The following is a 19124-nucleotide window of genomic DNA, read 5'->3' on the forward strand; positions in this document are numbered from 1 at the left end:
CTATATACTGTATTGCAGGTATAAAATCTCCTACAACCACTTATTGAGCCTTGTGTAGAGAGTGTTTCTGTTTGGAAGAAAAGACGTCTATGATCTACTCTTCCTTGCCGTCCTCCGCCGCTGGTCTGGAGGAAGGTTTGGGCGAGGTCCGCTCGCTTCCTGCACTGCTGCCGCTGCTGGCACTGCCCAGACGACTGGAGGCCACCACCGCTGCATTGCAGCCTGGAGGACAGGAAGGTCAGGAGACTTACATTCATGCACCTTTGCTGAGGGACCAGTGAGCACCGTAGGCAAGAGTTTGCATGAGGGAAATTTTAAAATTGAACCTACTGCCACTGACAGATGGAACTGCTATACACACAGTGTGTAATGTGTGTTCTCCATCTTCATTATATCTTAGCTGTACATATGGACTGCTCTACCTAATTTTCTGCTCTTTGGTTCAGCATCTGTTGAGCCACTCCTTTAGTTTTAAATAAATGACATGAAGTTGGCAACTGGGGGGATTCCTTTGAAGTTGTTTATTTTTTTCTTCCATTGACTCCTTTTGCATCTTTGGACTTTTTAACTAAAACATATATTTTTGGCTTCTGCAACACATTATGACTCACTACGGTTACTTTTAAGCTAATTTGCATTAATCTGTAGAGCTGAAGAAAGCAACAAGTAATTCCTGTTTTTAACCAAACAATTTTGCTCATCAATACCTCAAGAGTATCTCGTTTAACCATTGACATCCATGTGCTTAACTTCTAAAGCATTATGCTTCAACTCAAGAGGATGACTGTTAAGCCTTTATACTTAGTCTTAAAAAAGCTTACTGTGGCAACAAAACTTAATTGTCATGTGTGTAGAACCCATGAAAATTCATGAACTATCTTTTTGAAGGTACATAGCAGTTTATGTCATGTTACAGTAAGTGACTTACAGGATGTAGGTGACGACTCCTATGCTCCACATGTCCCCATCGGTCCATACGGATGGCCTCTCAGCACCTCTGGGGCTGCACAGAATGGCAGGGAGAAAGTGAACCAACTAGAAATCTTCCTCTTCATATGATGTGCTAAAGGCAGCTTCACTTTCAGAGTTTCATTAATTACACATCCCCCAAGGTATGGTCAGTGGTGCAGTATCAGTAGCTACCTTACACCACAAGTGTGAGGTAGCCTACGGATACCGTGCCACTGACCATACCTCGGGAGGATGTAATAATTACATTTCAAAGTCTGAAATAACTAGCACACATGCACATGTACATGCGGATAAACTACGTTTTGAAGAGCAAATGTAACTTACAATATATCATACATTGTACATGTATATTAAAAGAATTTGACAACTAATCTCATATGTATATCCCCAATGAATCTTGCATTGTGCCAGGAGCAAGTTAGGGTAACTCACCACAGTACCCTGGTGTCCCACACACTGTCTGCATCGTCACCTCATTGCTGATAATCTTGGACAGGCCAAAGTCAGCTGCAAAACAAAGTTTCGACTTAATATTAATCTCCTTCTTCAGACATCACTCTTTACAAGTTTGAGCAACTGTGGGTACATCACTGTCTGCTATATCATAACTAAAATAGTAACAGTACATAACCTGTAAAGTTATACTAAGAGAAAAGTCTGTGCTACTGTACTTAATAGGAAGATGTTACAAATTACACTGTCGTGAAAGCATTCTACCTGTCTGCACACTTGAGTGGTAGTGCTGACACATCCAGGTGTAAATCTAATAACCCTGCCCACACTTCCAGCTTAGTGGACTGTGATTTAATATAAATCCTGGCAAATTTCCCTGTAGACCTGTTCCCATGCCTGTTGAAATCAATTTGGTTGCTTCATCTCTACAACACATGGAAGGACCAGGATTGAAAGATTCAATTCTACTGTCTATGTTCTGTACATAAACAGGAACTGCTGGGAATCCAGGCAGTTGCACAACTCTATTACTGCATTACATCTCTTTCATGACACATGGAGTATGTCTGTTGTATTTAAAAAGAACAGGAAATATGACTTGAATGAGCAATAAGGTCCAAAAGAGTATTAAAGTAAATGTATTACATATGATTTCCAAGGTTCAAAAAGATTATGAACATAAAATCTAACAATTTGATTACAGTGACAGAAGTATATATGCACAAAGATTTATTCAAGATTGATTCAAACTTTCAAAAGCAATAGTTTGGAAATGCTACATGTCAATCAAGAGCCATCTTCATCAATTTTCTACACGGTTTTGTGGTATTATCCAGGATAGCAGGCAGCAACCCAAATATCAAACCAAAGGTTAGTGAGAGCCAAGGATTATGGTTCTAATGGGCTTCAGTGTCCAACAGAATTCAAAAATAACTTGCTGTTTATATAACTTGTGATGTACAGAATGTTATCTAATCACTATAGAATCTAATTTCAAGGCCCTTGCCAGAGCAGTCCCTTTACACTGCCATCCCTGATAAATGGTCTGGAGATTTGTGTGGATTGAAGATGAATTTATCATACTCTTTCCATGGAGATCTATACACATACGGTTAAATGTCAAAGGAGTCTGATTACTTACCTAACTTAAGCAGAGCATCTTCTGATTCAACACTATACAGGAGATTCTCGGGCTGCAGAAGTAGAGAGGAAAGTGTTAGAGTACAAGTAGTACAAACATATACACTGTATGTACACTCAGTCAGGGAGTTACAGCTGTGATCCTTAGCCACATTTTTGTAAAGGATCGTAGTAAAGTAAATATAATGTTAGTGTTACTAGTTTTTGTGAATCCAAGTTTTACACAACTTGGCAGTGCAAAGAAGGCAAGGTAACTACAACAAAATCTGCAATTTGAACTACTGACCTTCAAAACATTAGCCATACATGTAATATCCATATTGAAATTGCTTTCAGTCCTTTTCAGTGTTCTTAGCTACAGCACCTGCAATGATCTTTGACTAAGACCCTAAGTAGATTTCCATGTACTAGAGGGCATTATACCTATTAAACTGAGGATTGATACATCTTTTGTAGTTGCCATCATGTTTTAGAGGTTGTGCCTTTCGTTCCACTTGTTTCTACCTGTAACACAGTCAGTGTGGAGCTTGAAATCCCCTTACTAACCCTCTTACAATTCACATTACCCCTCAGTAATCACCAAAGCCAATGCATCCTGGCCATTCAGTGGCTCCACCGGACACATTATCTAGTCATGATACATGAGCCATTCATCTCTGGATTCAATCTCTCTTAATAATAAATGTGTTGCTAGAATTGTCAGATCTGTAAAGATCGACACTTCATTAATTATGCAATTTAGGCATGAATAAGACTGATATTAATGTTAGTTGAATACACCCTTTTAATTACTATTTTGGTCATTGTTAGATTTCTATCTTTTAACACCTCAGTCTTCAGCACCACGGACAGCTCTGAATGTATCTAACTTAGACAAGTAATAGGTTTGTCTATATTGGATCTGTGCACTATCTGGGCACAATATCCAGCTTGGCTTATCTGGAAGGATTACGTATCACTCTATATTTGCTGCACTTTTATATTGGTGGGCTTTTGGACGTCACTTCTGTACCATGAATTCTTATCATTACCGCAAACAAATACTAGTAATTCACTGACTCCTGCACCTGCCGAGCATGTTCTACGAACATGTCCACCAGTCAACAAAATTTTGCTACCGCAAATATAAAATGAATTACAGTAACCTTGTGGTCTGTAGCATGGCATTAGTCATGGAATGGAAATGACACATTTTGCCTGGTCTAAAATGTCTATAAAATTTCCCATCTGCATACTGAGCACCATGCTATGGTAACACCCTGCTGTGCAGCTGAAGGGCTGTTTCAGGAACAACAGTCAGGAGTAGATGGAGGGCAGTCTCATGCCATGCCAGCAATATCACTTTTATAATACAGACTCAAAGAGCTTCCCAATAGTACAATCCTACTTGCTGACATCTAACTTGTAGAGTGAACTACAATAAAGGTAAGGCCTAAGGGTCAAAGTCATTTGTACTGATTTCACATCCAAATGAGTGACAAACAATCACAGTAAAAGTTATAAACTCTTTGTTGGTAAAATTCCAGCATGAGTTGTGAAGTACTGTTCCCCTGGGAAGACTGTGATCTTCCAGCTCCTTTTAGCTAAGCTTGAGCACAGTTTCGGCTTGGTGGACTTTCTTAGTGTGTGCCAAGAAAGAACTTTCGTTCCATTTTGTAGGTGAGGAACTGAATACCAAATAATCACATTGATCTTTCTTGATCTTTATTGCATTTGTTCTTTAAGTCTTCCACCAAGCAGCATGGCCTCCACCCTTTTGCAATAAACCTTTATGGATCTATTCCCTGCGTGGGCAACCCTTAATGAAAAAACTGTCTTCTCTGTCCAAACCATTATTGACTTTTAGTTCCACCTCAGTAATGCTGTGAGCTCAGACCACTTTGGAGATTCAGAAACTAAATACAATGCCACTAAACCCTACATCAAAATGTAACCCTTAACTTGCTAATGTTGGATTCTTTTGACATACATGGTTTAATCCTTTGCTTTATTGCTCAAAATTAAACTTCACTCTGTAACAGAACATTATTACACAATACCAAAATTTGTGTTATAAGTTTATGAATATATGTATGAATGATAGTACATGTACGTCAGTATATGCATAGTCAAGTTGCATGTCTACCTTTCAGGACAGACATTGGAATGCACAAACCATTAGGGAAATCCACCTGATGCGAGATGTGCCTTTCAAGTTCAGACCTCAAGGTCACCATATAATGGCATTCTAATCTGCACTTGAAGAAAATAGACTATGTTGGATTACAGATGACATAACCTGCCTCACCTGAAACATTCGGTGAGCCATGCACTAATACTGACAAAACATACGAAATGCATCACATGCATTTCTTCAAGACATCTTTATAGGTAAAGAAATATCATAAACTGCATTGACATTATACAGTATAATCTCAACAGAGCATAACACAGATGTAAGGAGCCTGTATTTGTGTCTGTTTCCACTGGGGACTTAGCTTATTACAGAAACCATTAGCTGAATTGGGTCAGCTTTCTGTGGAGCCTGCTGGCTTATGAGGGTTTCTTGTGATGTGCTGGATGATTCCAGGCTTTGATTGTTAATGACTGATTAGGGCATGGATGTAAAATGATCCTTCATCAAGGCAGACTAGCAACGACAAGTGTGTGATAGAGATGTATGCTTTCCAAGAAAATCAAGTCTTTCATATGGTGAATTCATGACAAAGAAAGCCCTCATTCATTTAGTTTTGTGTATCTAGTCTACTTGTCTAATGTTATTTTTCTTGATAGAGAGCAATACTTGTCTAAAAGTCAGGATTATATTTTATTACTGACTATGACCACATCCTCATCAATGGTGTCAGGAGACTGATGTATTTCCAGTAGTTGTTCAGAAGCAACATTTGACTCAAACCATCCAAATGTGAACTATGGGTTTAAGTGGTTCAGGTTCTATAACCGTGGCCCTATAGCTCATTTACCCTTTCAGCTCCTCTGGCCCATTAGTCCACCTAAACTTTAGTCTCTTAGTCTGGTGGTCTGGTGATGTTACAGCCTGTTGATGCCATCACACACTGTTGCATGCATTAAACATGGCAAACATTGTGGCCTAACTCATGAAGGAAGCAAACTCAAGAAATCCTCAGCGATAGTTAGTTCACAAAAGACATTTCTATGTTACACAACAGCCAACAATTTGGGCATACTGAAGAAAAACAATAATGTGAAAATACAGAGGGCTTCAAAACTCATTGTCAATTGATATGCAGGATGAGCATGTTGACACCTTCAGCATCCAATACACGTCCAAACTTTGATCTCAAGGCTCTGAGCCGGCAGGGTGCCACAAGTGTCCAAACTCATCAACTGTATCAAACCTCAAAGAAGCCAAGTTGCACCTGATCCAACAGTATTAGGGTTTAGCTGCAACTATCTCCCTCTTATCATAACTTCACTCACACCAGCTTCCACAATCGAGGCAGCTAGCTGGAATGGTTTCCATGGCAGAGTTTCCCCTCATCAACTTTTAATGCTCTATAGAGAAAGTAATGTCTCCTATTGATAGAGCATGAAACTAAGTCTAGTACATCACATAGACATGGACAGTTGCAAAGAGAGCACTTTGCTTTGCTTTGTGCTACCAACTTCAACAACTGTTCCTGTGATCATGTGTTGAGGTGTGCATGCTTGCATCCCTATCTGATTCTGATTCTATTCGTTCCCTCCTGCATAATGGAGGATGTACTTACAGCAACGGCCTCACAGATCTGCCTCACTGCTTCAGCTGCATCCTTCTCTGAGTAGTACCCTTTCTGGATGATTCTGTGGAACAGCAGGAAAGATTAGCAAAGCAATCTACTTGTCGAGACAGCCTTGCTTTCATTACTATCCGGTTCTGCCATGTCTCATACATTTCAACGATGATATCAGCAATCCAGTCATCAATCTTTTTGCACAACCACCAAATAAAACGTAATCTAATCAGATTGCCATCATAACTCATGACGTGATATTAGAGGCATGTAAGAATAGAAGGCCAGGAAACGATGGCTCATTCAAATAATGTCAGTTTGATGGTTTTTGTACATAAAAGCCATGCACTATTGAGTTGGAAATTTTGCCATGTTGTTTTTTTCCACAGTTTAAACAGCATTTGCCGCCAAGGTCTTGCTTAGCTCACTTTGCCTCATGGTATGAGTTCTTATCTAAAAGAGGTGGTATCAGGTGGTGAAAAAAGGGACGATAAATGGATGTGGGAAGTACCTATCTTTTACGGTTCTATTTTTCTCTCTTGCTCTTCCATTCAATCTCACATGTGGATATGGATTCACAGGACAGTGAATATTATTGATGATTGTGTCTTAATATAGTTCATGTATTTGAAAACAATTCACTTGTTATGTGAGTCTGGAAGCAAGGACATGTAAGCCTAGATTGGCATTGCTAATGATACCAGGAAGTGCCTGGCCTTTGGTATCGGGTATCAGCAATAAAGAAATGCCCTCTGGCTTGGCTTGGCCTAGATCTACACACTTAGCTGCCTGTGTAATACAAATGTATCTGATACATCCTTGCTACATGCCTTATCTTGTTGTGCAGCAGAGAAGTGAATCATTTCCCCATGCTTTAACAAGTTATTTTTCTAACCTCATCAACATAGCAATATATTCATTTTCTGTAAGATTTGTGCATAACAGAGTGAATGTCATTCAGCACCAGGGACAGATGGTACGTTTTTGTATACCTGTTTTGTACAGATTTAGACATATGTATTTGAATGCCATTCAGCACCAAGGACAGGTGCAAGGAATTGGTACAGCATGTGAACCCTGAACATATTATGCTACAATTCTATCTTCAGCACCAGGGACAGTCACTGTGTGTTCAACTTAGGTCTATGGTGTTTTCTAAAATATAAGTTTTCAATAATGCAACTTCATAACCAGCCCATTTTAAGCTTAATCTTTGGAAAGGAAGTTGTGTGACAAAATCTAAAGTGAAGAATGGCTGCCATGTGAGCACTTTTGAAAGTAGCACCTGCTGAAAAGGTCAATGCATAAGAAATTACATGTGTACCAGCAACACTTAACCAAGTGGTGCCAGCAAAGTGCAGATAAATTCAGTAAGGGTATTGTATGTCACTGGGAACAGGTGGTGTACATTTTGCGCTTCCATTCAGTAACTGCAAGGGCAGCTTTCAGCATCAGGGGCAGCTCCATATGATCCAAGCTAAGAGCTAAAACACATAGGCAGAAGGTAATGGCAAATCCAGTAAACAGGAAACAACACTGTAGTTTGAGACTAACACACAAGGACCCCCACCCATGTTTTTCTGCTTCATAAGCCCTTGAAAGCTTTTCTTACCTCTCAAACAGCTCTCCTCCAGTGACCAGCTCCAGCACAAGGTACAGTTCAGATGCTGTCTCAAATATCTCCCTCAGCTGAATCTGCAAAATTGTAGAAAGTTTTCCAGATACAAGTAGTAAATATCTGTAAACATGAAATTTCAAGAACAAATCTTCCTTAATTCCAGATGCATGAATGGGATAATAGCAGCGAGCAAGACAAGGGCTTTCTTTATCTACTGGTAGGCTTTTTGTTCAATTCAGAAATGATGAAGTGGCTAAATCCAAGAATCAAGATGATGTGACCTCACAGAAAACGAAGTCAAGTACACCAGCAATCCTACGTCACAAGTCTGAAGACAGTATTCAATACTTCTTCAGCATCTTTCTAGAACCAAGTGCTGATGTGTACACCTTCTGTCTTGTTATTTCCCAGTGATTACTAAATCTAGGAATATCATTGTTAATTTATTACAACACCAAAGATACACTTAAAGGATTACTCTTACTAATACTTTTTGTACAGCAGGAATTCTGAGTACTGTTTTATGAGTGCCTTTGGTGAAAAATACTTGGAAAGCCATTAATAATTGACTAGGAAAGTGATCCATAATTTATCACTGCTCTACAATCTGCTGTTCCCAAGGGCCTGTTTGTGTTAACTAGATTTGCAGGCTGAGCTGTTATACCCCCAAGCAGCCTTCATATTTAGCGGAAAAGCCGATCTCATGGAATAATACATCATTCCGAAGAAGAGATTTTATGTACAAAAACAAAAAATGGATTGAAGCTTTTCTTTCGTATCTTTGGGACTTCTTTGAAAAGGGCAGAGACATAATGGGAAACCACAATGCTCTCACAGGTAAAGCCACCCTACCTAACGTTCATCCATCTATGCTCCAAATGACAAGTTGTAGTGTGCTCTTGGGGTAGAAAGTTAATGGAAGGGAAGGGCTTTACCATGGCCTGCCCGCTGTATTATTTATTGAAATCCATCACAGATACTGGTAAATCACCAATGCTAGGAAAGCATATCCTGGAGGGAAGGTGCTAATAGCACGCTTCAGCCACCACTGGGTATTAGCTCGCAAAGGTTACAGGTTCAAGTCCTGTAACCCATTTTCATGGCTTTGCATCTTATATTGAGGAAGTGGAAACCACGGGAAGTATTCAGAGTGGGTATGCAGTCATCTCACTTCAGCCTTGTATGTGACAGCCAGGCTGATCCCATTTTCTAGGGAAACAAGATGAATGGAATACTAAAGGATACCCCACAAAATTGGAACAGAGCCGAATGTAGAATATATTCTCAGTAGAGGAGACTTCGTGGATCAAACTTTAAATAGGGTTTCAATGTGAAAAAGAAAACAATGGATTTCTAATGAAATAAAGATAAACCTGAGGAGAGTTCCAAACACTTACTGCTGCCCAAAGCACCAGCACTGACACAATTGTTTGTTTATAGTTTTTCTGTAACAGCCATAATCTTGGGGAAAAATACTTACAATGTTTGGGTGCTTTAGTCTCAGCAGGATTCCAACTTCAGCTCTGATGATCTTCTTGTCAGTCTGAAAAAAGGCAACTCCTTGTTATTTCAACAACTGGACAACTCTCCTAATGATGTCATGGGCCAATACCACTATTTAAGAAACAGAAACAGCAGGTCTCTTGCTACAAGTCATGGAGAACCTTGATTCCTACTGGCACAGTTCTGATGTTGCTATGTCACAGACAAATTGAAGAATACTGATTGGTAGCATATAAACCCTCAGCTGAAGGGCCAAGCATGGTAGGTGACAATTACCAATGCAACCCTGTGCTGTGATTGTCAAGGTTGGACCAAAAGTGAACCAACACTAAAACACTTTTATCATACATCATGTGTAGACTTTGAGAATGCTTATGGCCCTTATGAAATAAGAAATGGAGTTTTTACTCCTGCAGGTACAAACTTACCATTATGATAATACATGTACAATAATCACTAAAGAGAAGAAGGGCCACACAATAATTCTTCAATTCTTATCCTTCAATCAAGAAACACTTCAGTTCTAAAGCTCTGATTAATCATGGAGCCATGATTTATTTTCTTGACTTGGAGTGAAATGATGCATCACAGGATGTACATGTAGCCTCAAGCAATGGAGGCTAACAGAATGAGTCTCACATGGGGAAACCCTGCTACATTAAATTGTTCTAAGTGGTAATACCATGGCAACAATCAAAACAGCCTTCAAAACAAAGTATTTACAGGACTATGTAGTCATTGCAAGAAGAATGTCATTGAAAAGTGTCCTGAGTGTCCTTACCCAGAATACCCCATGTACACTGGATCATAGTAGACCTGGTTATGGTTGGTTGTGGCTAGTTGTGTGTAAGCTGAAGGCCAATGGTTTGTATCAATGGTTGGCATTATCACAAGCATGACACAAAACCTGTAAAATGTACCTGGGCAGGAACAAGCCAAAAATTTAATTTGCCTTGATGCACCCATGCAGGGCTTAGGAGTGGCAGGTCATGTGGTGTAATCAATGGTACATGTTCCTGGCCATCGCCACATGTGATGCACCAAAGGGCATATACAAATGGCTGCTCTTTCACAGGTGATCGTCTTTGATCTGAAGCAGTAAAACATGTGGCCTCCCCATGTGTGACAGGGAATGCCATTATGATAGATAAAGTCAGTCTCTGACATGATATCCAATAGACCGGACGCTGATGGAGGAAGTAGTAACCATTTCATGGAATGAGTTACCTGATAGACTCATATTTCATGTTTGGTGTTCATTATGTATAGTGACCATTACATTTTGTGCATGTAGGAATGCACTTTTCAGTTGGCATTCATACATGTCATTCTCACATGAAGTTGACTTTCTGGGGAAAATGTCTATTTACAATGATTGACTAATAGAAATTCGTGGTCTACAGCTTTTTGGTAGTAAAGTTGTTGGGAAGTGTCTCCGCCATTTGCCACAAATCATGTTCCATTCTTGTGTTGAAACAGGCTACTGGATTTTATCTCATAAGATATGTCCTGCATTAAGCGCAGAGGGAAATAAACCCTTTTAAAACTTAAAAGGATGGCCCTCTTTGTAGAGTTATGTCGCTGGGGAAACAATCTTTAGATTTTACAAAACATGGAGCTTTCTGCAATGTTTGACTAAATCTTGAGATTTCTTCAAAGCATCTTGGGACTATCAATTTGAAAGCATTTTGATTTTTTTTTTCAGTACATCACAAGACTTCTCCCTGAGCATATTGAGACACTTTCAAAGCATCTTGTGAAGTACAAGGCAACCCTTTTCCAGCTCTAAAGAATGAACAGCTTCAGAGATCTACATGGCTTGGTTATTAAGAAGGCGTGTTAGTAGATAGCTTACTGGGTAAGTTTGATAATTCATTAGAGATTTAGACTGACCAAAACTATAATCCAGTTCCAGCTTTCCATACTAACATATAATCTATTTTGGCACTTTTCACCATTTTCACCACATCATTTCCAAAAATACCACTGATAATGGAGGGCCTCATGCTGTCTTGGGTAGTCCTTCCCAGATGGTGCATTTATCACTGAGCTTATACAGGAAACAATGATTCATTTGTCCACCGGTCAGAGATTAGTGGTCTCTTGGTCGGAAAGTGGCTGAGAGTAATGATCCATTAGGTAGACAAACAGCCTTCCTATGTGCGTGGGTTGCATGTGTTAGGGATAGGTAAGACGGGGCAAACACAGCCAAGGCTGTCAGCTATAAGCTTTCTCTGCAGTAACAGGCAGCATACACAAGTAACTGGACTGGGGTCCCTGACACCAGATATCAATGTATGCTGTCAATGCACCACAACATGTCTAAAGGATTCTCTGAGCCCACCACAATGAAATAAGAAGATATGAGAAAGCACATCAAGTACTAATGGCCCCCGCTGCACCTTTTTTCTGATGGGAGATTTTTGTTGCGAATGTAGTATGTAAAATCAAAGTCATTCACAAACAAGAAAAATAGATCAATACATCTGAAAAATTCCTAACATCCCACTCATAACATACTAATATCTGTTGATATCCTGCATTAAAGGTTACAGGTCATATCAGACAATATGACTGTGTCACACACAGCAGCTAGGGTTTAGTTGCTGTTCATCCTGTGATGATAAATGACAGCTGGAAAAAAACACTGGACAAAAAGGCCATACATCATATTACAGGTCAAGAGTTCAAATCCCAACTGTTGTGTTACTGCCAGAGTTCAAATCCCGGCCGTTGTCACTCACCCAGCTTGCATGCCACTGAAAAGATGCTAAAAGAAGTCTGTAAATCATACTAGAAGATTGTGACGGATGTAGCTCGAGATAAATTTCTGAAAGTACTGATTTAAAACATACAAACAGCACATTACATCTATCCATTTTGTTATGACATTCTTAGGCTGAGGAAGAAGTAACTGACTGTGAACAGATGGTGGGATATAGCCATGGTGCTGATTGCATTGCTGTTATGACTACAATGATAAGTTATCGTACTATTTACTTTGGAGGTATAAAGACTGGCAAATCTATCCTACATACATGCCATATTTAAATGTCCTGTAACTGTGTAAGGAAAAGTGGTCAGCTCAACGAGACAAAGCATGAAAAGTTATATTTTCAGATTTACATCTACATCAACAGTAAGATGAATGGAAAATACCCCTGCCATATCAAAGGCCTTTCACAGCTGCTGACATTTGAAAAATCTTTAGAGTACTCAGAGTTCAGCTTACTAGTCTAAGTATCTGTCATTAACAACAGATCCAGATGTCTGTGGCAGATGGTCTGGAACAGGAAGGAAGTACTTACGGTTTTCTTGATTCTTTTCACTGCAAAGGGAAGCTTGGTGCCCAGCTGTTCACAACGGTACACGACGGAAGTGGCTCCACTGGGGAAAAAAGAAACAAGCAATAGTTGAGCCCTGATACACAGTTGGCCCTGATGTCCCCATGTAAACTCAAGCCCTGAAATAGAAATTACCAGGGTCACTTGCAAAATGGTACCACTTTTTTCTTTGCTAGACACATGATTGTACTTTTAAAGACTTTAACTTGAGTTCAGAGTAAGTATCTGTATCTGTATAGCTGGTATAACCGCCTTTCGGCGTAACACACAAGTATAATAAAGATGCTCTTTGGTTGCTACATCTATCCATACTAGAAATACAGGTTTCCCTTATGCATGCTTCTTATCAGATTGGAATGTTCTATCAGTATGATACAGCGGGATTACAATGAGGTCAGTGAATTTTAAAAGGTTTTTTCGGATAGCCTCATTTGATACCTCTTTGAGCTATCTTGGAAAGTAAAACCAATTTGACCAACAGAAACTGGTTGGGAAATATGCTTGGAAAAGCTAATGACTTGGTGAAAGGGGAGGATAGAGTTTCACTCAGAAAATACGCACAACTGTGACCCCGAGTTGCTGGTGCAGAACGAAAAGGGCAATGAAGTTAGCCTGCTTGACTTAGCTGAAAGTATGTGAGAAAAACTTGTTTGCTGTGTCTAATAATCAAATCTTCTCTACTTATTGTAGGTTTGAAGAAAGACGACAGTTTGTCTGCACATGCAATGTAGAATGCAATGCAGCTACTAAAAACATCAACAATGCTCAGCTTTTCAGTGTTGGAGGTCTTTGTACTTTTCCTCCTTAATGCCTTGATATCTGGACAGCTGCCATTTACTAACACTAGCAGTTACATTTAGTTCATGTGGGTGTAAAGCTGATTCTGTGTTTGTACTCCATGCAAATTCATGCCCGCAGAACGAACCCCTGAATGGCTAGCCTTGCTTTACTTTACATTGTATATAATGACATGCAACCCCATGAACACATTTGTTTGAACTGAACTTTCCTTCATGCTTAATCAACACTGACACTGTTTAAATTGCAAGCACTCCAGATTGATTTTTAAACAGACACCTACATGTTGACACAAGGCTTGGCAACCAAAAGGCGTTATTATGCCATATAATGGGCATACTTTGGTTAGAACTGCATACCCATCTATCCATAAACATAGAGATTTGTCACCAGGGCATTTCAAAATATTTCTTGTGCTTAGTGCTGTGTGTTCACTCATGTGTGTACACTTATCCTACTCAAGAAACAAAAACACCTGTTGCATATGTAACACACATACAGGGGTGCCCTAGGACCACCTAAAAACTACTGTATAATCACCGACAGAAATGGAAACTCAGCATGATCTAAAAGTAATCATTATGGTAGCATGAAAGATTAGCATAAAAATTAGGCAACAGTGAATCAGGGAGTAGTAGTAAAATAAGTATAGAAAATATTTAATAAAAAAAAAAGTTATCTTGTGATTGACCCAAATGTTACTTCAGAAACCACGAAGTCAACATACCAAGCTGGCGAACATTGGAGAACTTCAATAAATTGAATAACCAAAACAACTAGAAAGACAAGCACTTTCTAAAAGAGCTTGTGCCAAAATATTGCTATTTGGGGTTCCATTTAACTTGTATAACCTGAAACATTGTGAATCTGTGAATCAAGCTATAGACTCTGGCTCATACTCATGTTTAATAAGCATCTACATGTAAATTGATTAGTTAGACAAGTAACAGAATGGAAGCAATAGGGCAGCAATTGACCCATTATGATCTGTGGACTTTGCATTAGTTTGGATTGCTCACATTCAAGTACAAAAGTATATATGTTTGACGTACGATTCAAGTACTATCTATTCATGATTAAAAAAATGTTTGTTTTTCCTTTACCTGTTCTTGTCACTTATTGCAAGAATGACAATAAATGTAAATATTTGTGCAACATCACAATCAAAAAAAGGTAAATGGGTGTCATGTCAATGCAGCAAAATACAATGTACCACTGAAATCCATTTGACTCTTTCTGGCACATTGACAAAACATCAAGACTACCTGGCTGTGTCATTAGTTGGGGCAAGTATCAAATGACTCCAGGCAATGTCTACTATGTGAAGCCCAGTATCACTTGTAAACTACCGCGGGTATGGAAACTTAGTCTAGGCCTTAAATCCATAATATGCAGCACAGGGTTAATGAAAAAGCCCCAGAAAATCCTTTCCTTTTTTCTCTTAACAAAATCGTGCATGACCCTAAACGTAACATGCATGTCCTTACTTGCAACAAAGAAGGTATGAAATGACCCTTCTTGTTCCAACTAAGGATAAATCAACATTGGACGGGTCTTTGTTGTCAGATCAATGTGGTACAATAATAAGGTTTTGTAAAGCAATTTTCTATCATTAAGTTTGGGTGTTTATACTTCACCCATAGCAACCTGGAAGGTACCTCATTAAGAATTCTGAATTAATTCCCCACAACTGCTTGTTGTCATGCAACTCTTCAAGCTCATTCACTACCTGTAAAACACTAGATAGAACACCAATTGATAGATTCTATAACAGCAGCTATTGTCTATTGTCATCTGGTTAGAGCGGGAATGACACAGTGTTATCAGAATGTTTATCGCATAAGCTCAGTGGTCTTAGGGACCTGGCTTCAATGGTATGCTTTGGAGATCAGTGACGCATATGCACACAATGTCTCCACAACAATAATGCGTCTCCATAAAATATTCAACAGCAACAATCAGGTCAGGGTACTCTACTGACACATTAATCATGAAAAGGACAGATGATGTGTTATGAAAACATTTCATGGTTCAGAAATCCTAAAGGACTGTTAGATTCCTAGGTATACACTTGACTGTTAAGACCACTGTCATTAAATCTTCAAGCTTCAGCTCTTGTAAAGATACCAAAGCAAAGCCTCACACTCATGAAGAAGGCATTAAAAAGGATAAAAGTGGTCTTAATATCAAAGCAGGGCCTGAAGGTACTGAACACCTGTAATCTACATGACTAAACAGCAATTATAGGTGTTCCAACACAAAAAAACACCTACATTATACAACTCTGTGGACAAAAAATAAATGGAATTGAGTGCTTAATAATTACATAAATTCACTGTCCTTTGAAGTGGAAGCCTTGACTTCCTTATTTTTACGATATTCTTTTTTCAAATACTGGTGACCAAACGTCAAGTTTGTCTTGTGACTTATTGCCAGCCTTTGTTTATACAGTCTTGACATTGTGGCAGACAGAGTCGTGAGGAATGTTTTGGCAACAGCCCTGAACCTTGCTCAACTCCAGTTTACTCTTCATCAAACTTGATCGAGTATCTAATTCTCACAACAGACACGAGGTACATGTCATGTATCAGAAAATGGTCCGTAACCATAACATTCATGTCCAAACAAGTTGTATATTGCACACTGACAATCAGACAAGCAAATCCCATTTCTGGTAGTTCTCTGTTCAGTGAGGCAAACAATCAAGGTTGGGGGCTATAAAAAGAAATAAGTCGCATTACCTTCAAGGTTAGGCTACATGGTGGCTCTCTTCTAATGAGACCAGACTCAGCAAAAACTGACTTGTATTTTTTGAGATACAACTGGATTGGCACAAAGGAAAACCTTTATCTTGACTATACATTGTACCTACCTTGTTAATTTTGATTGATCACCTTTCTTGAGAAAACATCACTACAGAATTATTATAAATCCACTGTTGAAATTGTCTAAATGAAAATTTGGGGGTTGTTCAAGGTTCACCACTACATTATCATCAGTACCCGGTATCATCCTATCTGTAAAAGGTTGGAAAGACCCTCATACCAGTACAACTGCCTTTTGCTTCTCATGTAAAATGCATAATTTACTGCTGGGCTGGGCATAGTTTTATCACATTAGATGAAAACTAATTTGGATGGAACTCAAAGAAGGTAAAAGAATGAATGCCAGGGGAACCAAGACAATACTATGCAAAGTACTGGTATGCACACACTTGCTCATACCCTTAAAAAAACTACATGAACTCTGACTGGTGCATAGTAATGCCCTGTAATACCCTTAGTTTCTTACTGCGAAAAATGTAGGTGTCAGAGACATGGTCATGCTCATGACCTTCTGACTGGTTAGGAATGTTGTTTACGTGTAAAACATGCCACATCAAGCCCAGAGGAACAACTATTCCTTTGTGGTAGAAAACATCTGCAAATAAGCAATGTCAAATGAACGTTCATGTACATTCAGAAAATTTACAAAACATTCTCAGGAATTTGCAATACATAAAACTGCCAAGTACTACCTTATTTTGCTCCATCTGCACAGACAAAACCAGTGTAATTTTCAAACATACTACTACATAATTAGCAAAATTTACTACTTTTGAGCAGAACTATTATTGGGTCATAATCCACAAGGTCAATAACAGAGAGCAAAGATTAATATGTCCATATCCACATCTTCTTCTTTTGTTCTCACACTTTCAAATGTAACAAAACAATGAAATAAGAGGCTTACTGTATGAGCTGAGATTAGTAAAAACCAACTTGCCAAACAAACTTGTTAAGTAACCATACAGCCTAATGTCTTAGACTTCTGCCAAAAACCAACCAGATGCAATTTGGAATCCAGACCACTGAAGTGCGGTAATGACATTACAATCCAGGGTCCAAAGATCAATATTCACTTGGCCTGAAAACCACATACCCCCGGTACAGCAGGTGCATGTAAATGAAAGCAATGAAACTACTGAGGGTGCCTATGATCTGATAATCCATATGATGCTGCTGTAATTAATATCCTGCAATTTTGACACATGATTGTCAGCCTCTAGATTGAATCATCTGCAACAGCGAAATTAAGGCTCTTCCTCCCAACTTCAATTACCTGAACCATATGTTGAGGGGGTGGGTAAGGTAAACATGGTAGCCAAAGTGAGCACACTTACTACAAGTGCCTCTAAAGGAAAGGTAGAGCTGTTTACATGTACATATATATATATACATATAATTATTTGTGGCATAAAATTAAAATACATTGTTGCATGTGGGATGCTGACAGGTGTTCAGTTGCACATTCTTTTCAAATCTACATCACCCCATTTTCCCTGGTTTTCATCTTATTATGATCCCTTCTTAGGCTTTGACACCAGGAAGGCCTATATTACGATTCTAAGAGATCCTATCAAAAACATCCTATCAAATGCTTCACGAGCTATGTGACTCTAGAGACGAGCAGTCAACAAATCATCTAAAATCTTCCCCAACCATCTGTAATGCCAGTCTTGCACACCATTATCACCCTCCTGGGCATATTTCCCAAACACCTCAGCTTCATGTACTGAGATGCACCTGATGTTGGATGATGACAACAGGCCGGAAGGCTAAAAGTGTATGATGAGCCTGCCATCTGTTACTGTCGTCAGCAAGCCAACAACATCAAGATATGAAAGTCGCTTGAGATCCATTACTAGTTTCAGTGTTTCTTCATGTACCGCATAGTTCTCACTAGGCTGTTTGAGCGTAGGGGCCCCCTACGCTGTGATTTTGACCCCCTACGCTGTGATTTAGCCCCCTACACTGTGTTTCAACCAGTGTAGGGGTGGTTTTTGGGGGCAGAAGCTTCATTAATCTTTAAAAAAATGAAAATATAACTTAAGAATGAAGCTATAACAGAGGGAAAACAAAATCTGTCCCTTAATAAACAATAAATAGTGTCTTAAGTGGTTAATATGAGTTACAAAATTTTGGGGGGAGAATATCAGGCCCATGTTTTGGGGACTCGGTGCGTGACTCGCGTCACAGAAAGTTGCCCTTCTATACCTGACCCCTACGCTGTGAAAAAATCCTGGTGAGAACCCTGTACCGGCATACGCCATAAGAACTTTAGTTAACCATAACTCATTCACTAACAGGCTACTATAAATTCAGAAACTTCCACAGTGGTTTTATTTTTGCAGTTCTTGCAGTAAACTCTCTACCATGAATGGTATAATAATACTGTGCTGCTGCAAATTTAAAACACAGAGGAAAAAATTCCTTTTGCCTCCTACTGGAAAATATGAATTAACCACAAAATCAAGTGCATTTACAGTAATTCCTCTATTTCCTACAATAAAAAATAGTACTAGTATTCATGACGCAACAGTCTTGACATCACAAACCTGCTTCTTCTATTTGACAAAAAAATAAACCTGTACTTTTCGACTAAAAAAATGTTAATGACAAATTATGCATGACATAAAACAACAGTGGCTTCAGGTAAACAAGTTCAACAAATACTTTAAACCCGTCTCTTTCATCTTACAACATTTACACATGTCAGCGAGACAAAAAACATTTGAGATAT

The 19124-nt window shown here is 39.0% G+C and overlaps 1 protein-coding gene across 1 annotated transcript in view; it reads right to left on the reverse strand.

The window, feature by feature from the left end:
- Positions 1-909: 909 nt before the first annotated feature.
- LOC109480676 (calcium/calmodulin-dependent protein kinase type IV-like) overlaps positions 910-19124 on the reverse strand; it is a 20870-nt gene continuing 2655 nt past the window's right edge. The window contains 9 exon segments of the mRNA XM_019782905.1: positions 910-965; positions 968-1003; positions 1405-1479; positions 2567-2618; positions 5348-5351; positions 6277-6369; positions 7912-7994; positions 9398-9460; positions 12729-12807. Of these exon segments, the coding sequence (XP_019638464.1) occupies positions 925-965; positions 968-1003; positions 1405-1479; positions 2567-2618; positions 5348-5351; positions 6277-6369; positions 7912-7994; positions 9398-9460; positions 12729-12807 (526 nt within the window). The 3' untranslated portion in view covers positions 910-924.

This window comes from Branchiostoma belcheri, unplaced genomic scaffold (genome assembly GCF_001625305.1).
Source record: "Branchiostoma belcheri isolate BF01 breed outbred unplaced genomic scaffold, Haploidv18h27 scaffold52, whole genome shotgun sequence".
NCBI lineage: Eukaryota > Metazoa > Chordata > Leptocardii > Amphioxiformes > Branchiostomatidae > Branchiostoma > Branchiostoma belcheri.